Source organism: Thermobia domestica, chromosome 11 (genome assembly GCF_964235325.1).
Source record: "Thermobia domestica chromosome 11, izTheDome1.hap1.1, whole genome shotgun sequence".
NCBI lineage: Eukaryota > Metazoa > Arthropoda > Insecta > Zygentoma > Lepismatidae > Thermobia > Thermobia domestica.
In genome coordinates, this window is record NC_137464.1 from 71,512,123 (window position 1) to 71,526,823 (window position 14,701).

Here is a 14,701-nt window from a genome sequence, read left to right on the forward strand (position 1 = left end):
GTTTGCATCTTTGTCGATCTGCATATGTAGGCAAGTGTCCAACATTGTCTAAACGAATGTCGGCCCCAGGGATAAATCCACAGGGCCCACTTCGTTGCTTCTTGACTACTCCATGCTCGACTTCACTACTGGGGCGTCCTCTACTACGTCTGGGTGACTTGTTGAGCTTGCAGAGGGCAGATGCAACTTCTATTTTGAAGTGCACTAATGGCGTGGACAAACCTGTCTTACGCCTCCACAATAGCCAAGCATTTACAATGGCCATATCAAGAAGATGTTGAAAGATTCTCATGTACCACTTTTTAGACCGAATCGTTATACGGTAGTAGCCTAACATGGAATCCAGGAGATCGACTCCTCCCATATATTCGTTGTAGACTTTCACAAGATTGGGGCATGGAATCATTTGATACTCCCTCCGGGATCTGACAAAACGTTCTGCTTCCCCAACTGGCTTACTTCCTGCAAACGATGATAGCAAACATACAACTTTGTTGTCGTACCAAGCGACAGCACATAGTTTCACACCATCAATAACTGTAACTTTCTCAACAAAAGTTCCCCTCCCTTTTTTCTTCATAGCCGCTTCAGTTGGCATATCAACGGCTCCAAGTCTATTTAACCTGACAGTTCCTAGTGCATTTATACCTTCCTTTTTGAGATACACCTGAAGCTGGATGTTGTTGAACCAATTGTCGAACAAAAGTGTGTGGTTTAGGTTTCTTGGAATTGTGCGTGAAAGGCGAATAACAACATTCCCACTAACACCAACATCTGGTTCATTTGCATGTATAATATTATCGGAAGCACCGGTAAATATTTCAAAGTCATAGCTGAAGCCAGATTTGCCACTAAGAACAAACTCTTTATAACCCCACTTATGAGGTTTTGCGGGGTTATATTGTTTGAGAGAGCTTCGGCCTTTGAACGGGATGATTTGCTCATCGATGCATAGTTTTTCTTCTTTAGGCACAGTTCCCAAAGTTGAGCGGAGAAATTCTATAATTGGTCTGACCTTATGCAGCTTGTCATGACCGTCCTGTCCAGCTGGAATGAACGTGGTGTTGTCATTGAAGTGAAGAAAACGGCGTATTTCTTCCCACCGATTCACTGACATAACTTCATATATTCGCGGATGTCCAAGTAGAGCACTCCAATAATCTCTGCAAGTAGGTAACTGGATCACGGACATATTCACTAATATGCCAAGATATTGTTCAATGTTGCTTTTAGTAATATTTCCTGGCTTATTTGGTCTTATTTGTGTCGCATACAGGTTCGTTTACTGAACTATGTGATTGATTAGCTCATCCGAGAACAGGTATTTGAAAAAGTCGAACGGGCTGTTTAGGTCTTGAATCGATGCAGGCAAAGTTACGTCACCAGTGAATTCAATTTCACGTCTACTAACCGAGAAAACGCCGTTTTTCCACACCACTTTATCTTTCCTGCAACTAGCCTTCTTATTTCTTGGACGAACCACTGACGGCTGACTGGTTGACGGGGTCGGTTCTTGTTCTTCGTCAGAACTTACAGACGGCGTTTCCGGGATGACGGTGTTATTACGATCCGATGTCATAGCTCTCAGGTTGGACAGGAACTCATCCTCGGAATCAGGAGCTAAGATCCTGCACCACTCGTCGTCGTCCGAAAGATCTGAGTCTTCACTTACTGAACCATTCTGTGGGACTGCTGTCACATATGAAGTATGTCCGTAAAATTTCGAAGGGTCCATTTTCCAGACTGAAAAGATAAAAAAAAGTACGAAAAATTACTTAGCAAAGCGAAACCAACTAGGATTATAAACATGTAATAAAGACAGCTTTACATTTGATGGGGCCTCACCAGGGGCGGATCCAGGGGGTGGTCGAGGCGATTGCTCCCCAGAAGAGAAAACTTTCTTATTTTTATATATAAATAAAACCCATCCCAGAGTTACAAGCTCTTAAAAGTAACTCTAAGTAGGAGTATTACAACCTACCGCCCCCCAGAAATCTGTCCTGGATCCGCCCCTGGGCCTTACAGTACATAAGAGTACAACATTGGCGACAATTCAAGCCTCAGTAACCATTTACGAAAGTGTTTATTTGGCACTTGCCCTTTGGCCCAATTAGCTCGAACTATCGAAACTCTACTGTATACCAATAAAGGCCTAAACTGGCAAGAACTGACCCGTGTTACCAAGTTTCTCATCTGATAGTTGAAAAGGAAATAATTTATACTAAATTCTTTCTTTTTTATACGTTCTACACGTAAAGTAACAAATACAAGAGCAGCAGGATAGAAGAACAATGGAGAACAGTGTTGTAGAATTCCTGCATAGATGCCTATATTTAGACCATACGTTTTTTTCTTCCATACAAAAAAATAAAACCATTATTATGAACAGTAATACATTATTCACGTTTTAAACATATCCAATTTTCATGACAAATTTTATTTTTGACTAATTCAAAGTATTTCTTGGGGAAAAAAAGAAAAATATCTTACCTTTGTTCCATAAACCACGTTTTCAGTCGGTTGCTCCCGCCAAACTACACTTCCTTTCTCCAAAGCGCCAGAAGGTGGCAGCATATGTGTAGCGTGAATCACTAGCGGTCTATTTATCAACCAGCATGCATGAAAGGAAAATATAATTTCAAGCTTCTAAGGAAACAGCACCTTGGCGGAATGGTCTAAAAATAGACCGCTATGCATGAAGGGGTTAAACTGCTTACAGTGGAAACCGTTTCACTTCAGGGTATCATAAATGAGTCCTTTCTTTTCTGTTATCCACCTGTTGTCTACGGCTGGCGGTGTACGACTTAACAGCATAGACCCTACTACGAGAAAAAAGATTCAGTCATTTAACTTGTCTTAAAAGATGAAAATGACCAAAATTTTATGTCACTAGTAATTACTGTATTATAGTACCTAGGTAGAAGAGGTAGAATATGATTCAGAATAATGGACGAACAGCTAACTTTGCTATTTCACAAAAGGTAGTTAAGAACATGTACTTATTTGTGGCCATTTGGTTAACACGTGGTTTTGTGTACATATTTCCGGGTTCGATCTTCAGTGAATAGATTTGCGAGATGTCTGGCTTTGAGCCAGATTGTCCAGATTTGAAAGCAAAATAAATATCCTCCTTTTATGGCTTAAAAATAAATCTTAACGTGGATGAATTCTTTGAAGAATATGTCTTGGTTAAGGAAATAGTGTCATCTGAGAAGCTAAAGCAAATCACATCAAACGAAGAAAAAATATTGGGGAATTTTTAAGGAATGTTCAGCTTCGACAAACTACACTACAACATAATAGCTACTTACATTTTTTCATATCCAATTATAATGGTGAATGTGAGAAAACATTTTTAAAAAAATGATATCTCGGTAGACAGATACTAGAAATGGTCTCAATGTTGATACAGCGTTGACAGCAGAACTTAAAATTTGTACAAATTATGGACCAAATGGTGATAGTAAATCTGAAATATGTTTATGTTATACATTCTAGATTTTGTCTTTCTTTTAAGTGACAAAGCTCTAATAGAAACAGCTCAAAATGACAAGAAGCGCCACTAAATCTATTTTATTTTTGTGAGTGACAAGTAAACATAAAATTTTCTTAGCATTACTTTTGTTATTCATAAAAGAAAATGTAATGCAATAGGATTACTGTAAATAAGTATCGGTAGTCTCTAAACATTTTAGTGGGGAAGGGGTAAAGAGTCCTTCTTGTTGAGTTTAGATGGGTACACGATGGCTTAGTGGAAGAATGTACACCTCTGTTGCGTGGGGTCAAAGTCAAAAAGATCACCCTAAGAGTAAGCTGTCCGTTGTAGATATTTTTATGGAAATTATTTATGCTACGTTATAGGAATATTAATGAAATAATTGAGGAGTTTGATGTAATAAGGGCGTAAAGCGAGTTTACGCCCTTTTTGGATCAAACGCATTTCTGGCTTTTGGCATGCTTATTTAGCCTCCTGGTAACATTTCAATTCAATATCTGAATAAAATGCTGCATATTACATTGTTTTATGTAAGAAAAAAAAGCACTACTTAAATTAATTGTCAACATCGTTTTTCTCCAGACTTTTCAGACTTACGCCCTTATTGCATCAAACTCCTCAATTATAAATAAAATCGCCTGAATCATTTTTGAGAAAGTAATCTGAAAAAGAACTCTCCCTTGTGAATATATTTATGCAGCGTTGTAGAATTATTACTGAAATATTAATTTATGAAATATGAACAATATCGACTGTCATTTTTGAGAAAATCATTGGAAATAAACTCACCTGAAGAATAAACTTCTCGTCCTTTCTTTTCAGTATAAATGGGTTATGCCAACCTGTCGGATTATTAATGGTATGTTTATTTTTCAGGCCATCGCTCAAGCAAAATCGCCTGTCATTTTTGAGAAAATCGTCCGAGAAAGACACCCCCAAGCGTAAACTACCCCTTTTCAATTTTTCCAAAGAAATCGTTTACCATAGTATGGGGTTGTTATTTAAAAATGGATTTATGAAATATAAACAAAATCATTAGAGTCGTTTTTGAGAAAATCGGAAATTTTGATTTTCACCTTTCAGTAAACTACCCTTATTTTTAGAGGTAGGAGGAAAATTCGAAACTGTTCGCCTGGAGAATCACATAAAAACTTTAAGTTTAAAATTTGGTCTCGATATGTTGAACGTTATGGCCTCTAGGCAGAAGTACACCACGACGAATAGATGAACAGATGTCGAAAGATCGCTTTTTCGATATGTATGGATCATGAAACGTGTAAATTCGTTGAAATTTTGAATTCTATTTTTTTTTTTTTTTTTTTTTTTTTTTTTTTTTTTACAATTACCATACTTTTTCGTCGCTCGAAAGTATAAACAGAATTTGAAAATTTGCTTTCGCTCGAGTTGCCGTGTGGAGTTTTGTTGATTTTGAGTTTAACGTCCCTTTCAGCAACAAGGCTATATGAGACGGGACCTACTAATTAACATAAAAAAATCCGAGTCACATGAGCTCCCGCCGAGAATCGAACCTGGACCTCCTACGCCAAAGGCGTGTACGCTAACCGCCTAGCCACGAAGGAGCTCTAGTTGTCATGTGGAGTAACGGACTGACGGATGTACTAACCTACATTCTTATAATCTCACTCTCGTGATTCTAATAGAAAGTCAGTACATTTATGGAAAGAACTCGGAACTTTTGTAAAACGGGTCTTTTTTTTTTTTTTTTGTATATCTCTCAATGTCCTTGAATTTACATCAGGGTATTGAGATTATACCGTTGTACCATATTCTATATCAGATGAAGAAATGGGAATATAGAGATAGAATTCAGCGTATAACTCCGTTAAAAGAGGAAGATAACCGTGTGGATCCATTCTGTAGATAATCTCATTGTTGATCTTTCTATCATGCTCCCAAGATACACTAGATGTGTACCAGTTGAGGACGCTTCCTTCTTGGAAAGGAATGTAATATAATACCTTTTCCGGATTGTAGATTTGCTGTTAAACAATTGAAGGAAGACCTTATTATTTGATTCAAGGCGTGTAAACATAAAATATTCCCACAAATTCTTTTATTTTAGGGGCAGCAAAATATGATCAGAAAAAAAGAAATAGTTCAAATACACGAATGCATTTATTCAATTATTCATTCTTTTTTATTCTTTAAAAAATCTATTCTTTAAAAAAAATAAAAGCGTGTGAAATAATATCAATAGAACTCTTTAACAATATTCTTTTGTGTTGACGTAATCGTCAAAAAAAAAAAAAAAAGAATTTTCTTCTCTCACTTGTAAAGAGCAATTACCTAGGAAAAGTTATGTTGACCCATTTCACAGAGTAATAATATAATAATATCATTGAGATGTTATTCCATTTTATGACTTAACAGAACTCATTACGTTCTTGCTACATTGCAAAGGAAATCTTGAGATACAGAGAATAAAAAGGTTGTGACTTTACAACACTGCGGTCAAAGACTTACAAAGAAGTATGCATTTCTTCCTTTTTTTTCTCTCGAGCTCTTATCATACATCTGTGATAAAAATCAGTGGAAAATAATATTATTGATGGGAATGTTACATAACAATGGAATGCCATTCTATCGAAATACGAATATACACTTTTATTTTATATTGCTTTTTTTTTTTAAATAAAATTACATCAATGTAAAATAAAATTAATAGAGCTTGCGAATTCTTTGTTATTGTTATATCAAACACATTGGATTGGCTTTTATCATAATTAACTTTACACACAGATTTCTTTTTTTTTTATCTCATCGATAAGTGCAATTTCTGTCACTTTTTAAACATGTAAATTTATGTACCGATTGTTTAACCACAGAAAAATATTTTCAGTAGTAACATTTATTGCCAGTCAAATGTAGAATGGTATCTTGTTTAAAGGGGCTGCACGCAGGGAAAACTTGCAAAACCTATTGTTTTACATTGACTCAATAAGTTTTTTATTGTTCTAAATCTACTGACTTGTATTTTATACTGACATCGATCGCCTGATTTGAAGCATATAATGTTAAATAGTACAGATAATATAATATATTGCAAAGTGAATACTGATCTTTCATACTCCGTATAAATATTGGATCGATGCAGTTCTTATAGTATTTTATATTTTATTTTTATTCTGCTGTTCTGTTTAATTCAAATATAAATACAATATAGACATAACATTAACATATTCTACGAGTGTAACAATACATTGCATACATCTTACAGTCACTCACATTAACTTACAATCACTCAGTGATGTATTCACCTCCACTATCTATGACCTTCTGCTAACGTTCAGGTAGCAGTTCAATGCCTCGCCTGTAGAACTGTTTTGGTTTTGACTGGAAGAAATCTGTTAGCCATTAGTCAAGAGAAGCTTTTCTGTGCTGTTCTTTCAGCAATTGCTTCATTCCCGTACACTGCACAAATTGTTCTCGCAGCTTCTGCTGCACTGGATCCTCGGTTAAGTTCAAAGAATAAACTGTGACGGAAATGATCACTTTTCTCAACTTGACATTCCATATTAGTTTGTCTGAAATATATACAATAATACGTTCATAATAATCAAGAAAACCTGTATTTCATTAGAACACACAAACTCCAAACTATGGTAATACAACGGAATAACGATAAACAATCGCTTCACGCCGTATTGTTGCCAACACAAAAGAAAGCCGCACGAACTTATACATCGTTATATAGAAGAATGTGTATCTATCGCCAGATATTCAAAAAAGAAAAGAATCACCTGAAACCAAGAACAAAGACTGCATATAAATAAAATTCATATTTTTTTCTTTAGAATTTGTCGTAAATTTTATTATACTATATATGTTCATCTTATTTGTGGTTTAAAATTATAATAATAAAATAGTTATAATATTTACTTAAGGTGTTTATGTTGAGATATACGTGTACTACGTTCATTTAGTATTTTGTAATGCATTATAAGATATTTTAAGTTAAAATAAGTGTTTAAATGTGCGGTTTCAATTAATTAATTAAAAAGAGTAGCTTTCTCATGAAAAGAGTAAAGCCTAGGTACTATATTCTCCTACTCTTGAAACTCAGGTGCTAGATAAGAGCCTAGAGGTATGTTTTAAGCCTTTTTTTCTCTGCCTTCCCATCTCTGGATTTTCGCAGAACAGATTTGTCACTTTTTAGGATTTTGTTATGTTGTTAGTTAATTAATAAAATAAACCACACATGGGAGGTATCCCTATTTCTTTTTTTAAAGACAAACCTCGAAAGGTAGACGTGGGATCCGGTTTACCATGATCTGGTCATCACACCATTCAGATCCCATATGCATTCTTCAGATCCTCAGCTTCAAAGCAAAAAGTGGTCTCCTCACCCACGATTACCTGTATTTTGGAAGAGGTAGTCACACGCTGAAACCCTTGTAAAATGCAGAACCACATTACAAGGGACAGGGGTGTACGCTGGAATTTATTTCGGAGGGGTCCAAAAGCTTTTCGAGGTGTTCAAGTTCAATATGAGGATAAGTTTATTAAAATTTGTAAATTTGACCCTAAAATTACGCAAAGTTACAGAACATTTTTCTTTTTTAAGTTTTACATTCCCCGGTTATGCCAATTAGGCTAAAGGAGACGGTGATTATGAGAAATGATGAAATGGTGGAATGAAGAAAGTGGGAGGAAACGGGAGAACCGCGAGAAAACCCACGAGCACGGTGTTTGTCCACCACAAAGTCCACACAGCGCGAGCTGGGATCGAACCAGGTACCCCAAGCACCGGAGATGAACGCTCTACCACAGAGCCACCGCGCCCCCAAAGTTAGAGAAATGTCAGGATTACGAGAGAGTCCGGACTCCCAGGAACCGCCCCCTGCGTACGCCTCTGACGAGAGAATTGCAACTTTTTTTTTTCGCATTGATCACTTGAAATTTAGATATCTGCATTTTGAAAACAACTTAAATTGCTGATGCCAAATTAAAATAATGTTTTTGGTTTAGTTCGGTGGGGTCAGAGGTTCAGGATCTGTGTTAAACTGTAGATATGTGTTATAAAATCATGCTGAACAGTAAAACAGCATTATAGACAAGTACCATTTTCTTTCCTATTATCTTGTTCCAAATGTTTTGTTGCTTTTTTTTTAAACTATTGCTTAGATTTTAGTGCTAAATATGTGGAGAACTAGAATATAAATGAAATTAGATGGAACACTGTCTACTTAATCGTTAATATTATTCTCTTCTTTTTCCTTTTTCTTGTAGCGGAGACATCATGCAAACAGGACACAGACTGCAAGAGCGACCACTTCTGTCTGGGAGGTGCCTGTGCAGATCCCTGCCGCGTTCTCCGTCCATGCGAACACTCATTGCAAAACGCAATCTGCGTGACACGCGACCACCGCCCAATCTGCGAGTGTGCCCCTGGATACAGCCGCAACCAGCAGAACGAGTGCACTCCAGGTAACTTAACTGCTTATTTCTATAATGAACAATGAGTATGTCGTGCGTAGCTGCAAGCCCTTTACATACCCCCCCCCCCAAAAAAAAGATAAAAATCAAAATTAATTTTCGGCCTCTTGTATTGTTATTGTTATTGTTAGTAGACTATTGTCCTGCATTGCTTGTTCGGTACTGGAATATCAGCTGAAATATAGAGAAAATACGGGAAAAATGCTACACTTCCTATGGTGCTAACTCATTCACTTGATGACTTAAGCACAATCGAAGGTTCATCGCAGTAGAAACGAAGTTTACATGGGATCTTATCTTGTGCAAATTCAAAACAGTTATTCTATTATCCATTTCCAAAAGGTATTTGCATATATATATATATATATATATATATATATATATATATATATATATATATATATATATATATATATGTGTGTGTGTGTGTGTGTGTGTGTGTGGATTTAATATTATTTACATTAAATTTTATTTATAAAATTAGTAAAATTATACAGTCAAACCTCTCTTAATGGACAGCTGTCAATAGCGGATATCTCCGTAATACGGACCAACTTTTTTGTTGTTGTTCCGGCAAAAATATGTATTATTGCATGAGAGAAAACCCTCCCTTTTACGGACATGAACAGCCCTTGTATCCCCACCATTTAGTAACCTCTTGATAACGGAGAGGAATTATTCTTAGTTTATACATATTTAGCACAAAAAAAAAATACTTTCTGTAATTTGAAAATACATATTTAATTGATTTCAACTGATCCAACAGTTATAACCAAATTCACATCAGAAAATAGTATTCTATTCATAGAATTATAGGGAGACAACTATTAAAGGCATCTTTTCAACCATCAAGATTCATGGGGCTGCAATGGCTCAGTGGTAGAGTGTTCACCTCTGGTGGATAGGGCCCTTGGTTCAATCCCAGCTTGCGCCTAGTGTGCTTTATGGTAGACAAACACCGTATGCGTGGGTTTCTTGGGGTTCTCCCGTTTCTTCCCACTTTCTTAATTCCACCATTTCATTCATTTCTCATCATCACCGTCTCCTTTAGCCTAGCCGGCATAACCGTAGGACGTAAATCTTAAAGATTTCATTTTCCCATTAAGATTCGTTAGTTCTATGTACATTGTAAGTTTTCAATAAAAAATATTGCATTCGGTTACTTTTACTTGTAATACAGTCCGTAAGTGAACTAAGACTTTTATCCAGATATTACTTCAAAAAATTAGCACACAAGCATTGTGGAGTACAGGTACACACTCATATAAACACATCACCCGGTAATGCTTTTGTTTTCTTACAAAGGGAAAGTTTTCAGTCATTCCTCTAGAAATCGTTGCTTCTAGTGAAAGTGTTAGAAAATCAACATTTTTAATAAATTACTAGCTGAACCTGTGCTGTCTACTCATAGGGCCCTTCCTATGGCGCTGTATTTCCAGGGTTCATATCCTTGTATTAGACAACCAGTAGAGGAATTACGTATGGCGGGTTGACGGACATGGCAGGCGCTTTGCTTAAATCTGAATAGCAAAATCTATTGCCTGCTGGCACCTTGAAAAACCTCAAGAGCCGCAATGAGGCGACTCGGACGAATATGGATTTATAAGGGGAAAAATTCATCTGACATCATCTGTCACTTTTCAAAGTTTGCTACAAACTCACTCCAACAGCTATACATTAAAACGCTTATACCCTAGATGCTTGTCCACAGCAATTCACTCCCTTCAAGAGTCGACCTGTCCTTCACTTAGGGATATGGACAGATACATTAAGGAAGTGGAAAGGAGATCCATGTTCATATCAGAATGATCTACTCACAATGATCGACCCATAAAATGGTAAATAGAACAATAACAGCCCTTTTTTTTTAAATGTTGAATAAGACCTGGCAGGCGTTCACAAAATTGGAAATAGACCAGTGAAAACAGCACATTTCTAAAACTTGTGGTTTCTGAGATTTGATTGTCAAAAGTAATTGGCCATAAACATGTAAATAGAATTGAGCACAAATATATAAACCTAGCATTTTAATATATAGATTCATAATTAATTACTGATTTAATATATGATATTATATTTTCAAAAAAAACGAAAGATAGTTATGATTATGTTTAAACTGCGTATTCATCAGCAGTTTATGAAGTTTTTGGTACTAATAGTGACAATATTAATGCCAGTAAATTATGGATTAAGTAGTTATAGGGATATCTGTCGTTGGCGTACAAAATGCATGAAGTGAAACGAACTGTTTCACAGTACGTCCCAAGTTTATGTCCTTTTGGCTAAGGATAGGCTACGAGACAGGAGTTTAGGCTGTCTAATTTCGAAATGGTGTCTTAAAAGTGATGACTCGTCGCCTCGGAAAGTTTTCTTATTTCTATTGAAAGCAGTGTTCGTAGGTTTCCTTAAGAAAATTTTCCTCAACTGACACAAAATTTTCCCCTTTTCTTATCAAATTTTCCCTAGTTGGTTGAGTGTTCAATTCCTATGATAAAAGTAATATGATAAGATATTAAAGGAAGTGCCAACCACATTTGTTTTATTCATTTGCTTTTTGCTTCTATATATATATATATATATATATATATTTACTTTTTCTCTACTTTTTACAACAAACAAATACAAACAACAAACTATTGCTATTATATTGGTTTCTTTCTAAAGAACAAAGAAAAAGTTAAACGTTAATATTGATCAGTCAGTCAGCTCGAGAATTTCCCTGCATATTCACACTTTATCGAAAAATTCCCTTTTTCCTGTTTTGCTAAATTTTTCTCGAACTACGAACAATGGTTGAAAGAGCTCTGTCTCGTCACAAAAATTCTGTTTCGTGACCAACTGTAACTAAAGGAGATTAATGGTTAATAAATGTGAATTAAAGTGAAAGGCATTGTGAAATGAGAGTGTTGGAATAAACGGAAAAATCCCTAGAAAAACCATGGATAAGATGTTTACCATAAACTCATGATACCTAAAAAACGAATAAGAAATATCTCGCACAAGATGTGGGTACTCTACAACTATAGTGATCGCACCGAGTCTTGAAGCTTGACCTGCATCTACTAAGTTCGGCGTCCAATAAAGCGTGAGGATATGTCCCGCTCGTCAACTCCTATCCTTGAATTTTTGCCAGTGTCATGTCTCGCGCTATACGGAGAACATCTCTCGAGAATATAGAGTTGTCGGATTTCTTAAGTTTCGTTTTGTTTATTTTTGTTATTAGGCCCATTGTTCTCGTCGTTGTTTTTTATATCTTTGCTATTATTATTGTTAACGTTCAATTCGAATTATTGTTATTATTCCTTGTTACAGTTCTTCAGGTCCTTTTTCTTTTGTCGCTCGTTAGCTATATCTTCTAAGTTTGGGAACATTGTAGGTGCACTTCTGTTTTTTTTTTTTTTTCACAATTTCTCAAGTGTGAATTCGGAAGGCAGCTGCACGATTTCATCCGATGCATCACATGTGAGCGAGAGCATATCTGTGATTGGTGTAGAGCCCAGGCTTCACGATTCTTTGCAGCCACTATAATCATCGTGCTTACTTACAAAATATAATTTCTTAAGTTGGAAATGTTGATAAAAAATAATACTTCTAGATTTAAAAAGAAAATACTATTGAAGATAAGGAAGATACAAAATACTGTAGGTATTTTAACTAAAAGAAGACGAATATATTAATTTACTATTGTGCTGCCAAAATGTCTTGAGCCGTGGCAAAAATGCGAGCTAAAGCTCACACCCCGACACACCCACGCGTTGAGCCAATAAGGGTTCAGCAGCTGCTAAGCGAGAGAGCCTTGGCGAAAGAGAGTGGAATTCTTCAGCCGATAGCAGCGCTTGAAACGGAAGACTAGGTGTCAAGTCAATGTGGTATATTTTTAGTAAAAACACTTATAAGAAAATTGAGCAGAAGCAGCTCTTGAGGGAATTCAGAACGGTAGAGATTAAAATTTTATCGTTACAAACTAAGGAAATGAGTAGTGACGGATCTAGCCCGGGGCCTAGGGGGCCCCAGTTTTTGAGTCACAAAAATAGTTGAAGCCATTACTTTTATATTTTTCAAAATTTATAGTAAACTCATGATATACCTATCATAGTCTAGCTTCTAGTCATCCCACAGTTTTTATTTTCTAGATCCGCCACTGGAAATAAAACTTACCTAAAATTTTAATTTTTAACAATAAGACTTTCCCTCAAGAGCCGCCATTGAAATTGAGATAACTTTCACTAAAACAGAAACCGAATAATTAAGTAATTAGTAATTAGGAAAAAGCCTTAATATAGGCGTAAAAAAGCGTGTGAGAAAAACTGATAAAAAGAACAGTGTGAGTGATTGCTGCACAAAAATATTATGTTCCGGAAAGTCTTTTTTTTCTTTTATTTATACAGTAGGTAGTTCATGCACCGCGGATATGCTCTGATTTTTATTTTATCCACAGTCAATTAGAGGCAATTAGTAACTGGTTGCAAAGCGATAGTATAGAAAGCGCAGACAGTTTGTTGTTATCAGTTTCAAAACGGTTTGTTGGGTTGAAGAAAGTGTCAAAGAACCTTCGTTAAAAGGAGACCGTCATAACTTGACTTCACATAAAAATAGTGTTAAGAGAAAGGTGCTAAATGATTAGGAAACTCATTGACGGAAGAGAATTAAGAGAGCAAATATAGTTTACATACATGCACACACGTACAAAAAAAAAAAAAAAAAACTGCACTCATTTGTGTTGCCAGCGAAACGGAAGACGAACTTGGTATAAATGAAATAAGAGTAAATAATTTCGCGTGGGAACTTTTGAAATGGTAGGAAGGGGGAGAAGGGGAAGTTTAACCCTTAATTGGTATGGTGACTTTGTGTCACATAACTGGCATGGTATGGGTCAGAAAGACCCAAATATTTTTATTATTTTTCTATAATCCCAGAGTAACAAACGAGACCCTAATACATTTTCTCATTCTTTATTATCTACTAAACATGAAAAAATATTATTACACAAAACATTTTTTAAAAATGATTTTTTTTAAACAAGAAATATGTCCTACAGCGATCTGACCCAACTATACTAGTTAAGGGTTAAACTTCAAAACACTTTTTGGATCAAAAGATCCTATATACAGTGGCTCAATAAAGAAGTCGGACATATACATACTTACACATTGCAAGAGAGAATAAACATTCCAAGAGTATTCTTCAGAGAACAAAAAATATATTTTAATTACCCTATATTATTTCCTTCTGAAAAATAGAAACATCAATGGCAAAACTCAATTTGATGACTATAAAAAATACCAAAAGTGAAAACATGGCGTAAATCCATGTCAAAAAAGAACTCGGACACTTTATTTCTAACAAAATTTTAGAATGCTATTAGATATTTTTAATATTTTGTTGTCAATTCTTTACTTTTCGCGATCGCTTTCAATCTTCCCTGCATCAATTTTACAAATTTTGTGCAGAAGGAAGGATAATTTTTTACCAGTAAGTCTGAAGTGCTGATTCCAAGTCTTCCTTTGTTCTAATAGTATGATATTTTAACTGGTTTTCCAAATGAGCCCATTAAGTGCTCAATAACGTTAATATCAGGAGATTGAGGAGGTGTTTCCAGCACATGTGGATAATTATACAGGAGCTACAAGCGCACATTGTGTGCGTTGTGCTTGGGATCGTTATCCTGGTAGTACTGAAAGTTCTCTATTATTTCCAATGTTTCAGCACTTTGTACCAAATTTTGCTTCAGAATGTTTAAATACTTCG

General features: G+C 35.7%; 1 protein-coding gene across 3 annotated transcripts in view; it reads left to right on the top strand.

Annotated features, from left to right (window-relative positions):
• Positions 1–14,701, top strand: part of sas (stranded at second transmembrane protein) — a 325,151-nt gene that overhangs the window by 205,706 nt on the left and 104,744 nt on the right. For all 3 annotated transcript variants that reach the window (XM_081730579.1, XM_081730578.1, XM_081730580.1), the window contains exon 2: positions 8,747–8,944. In XM_081730579.1, coding sequence (XP_081586705.1) covers positions 8,747–8,944 — 198 coding nt within the window. The remainder of the gene's footprint in view (positions 1–8,746; positions 8,945–14,701) is intronic.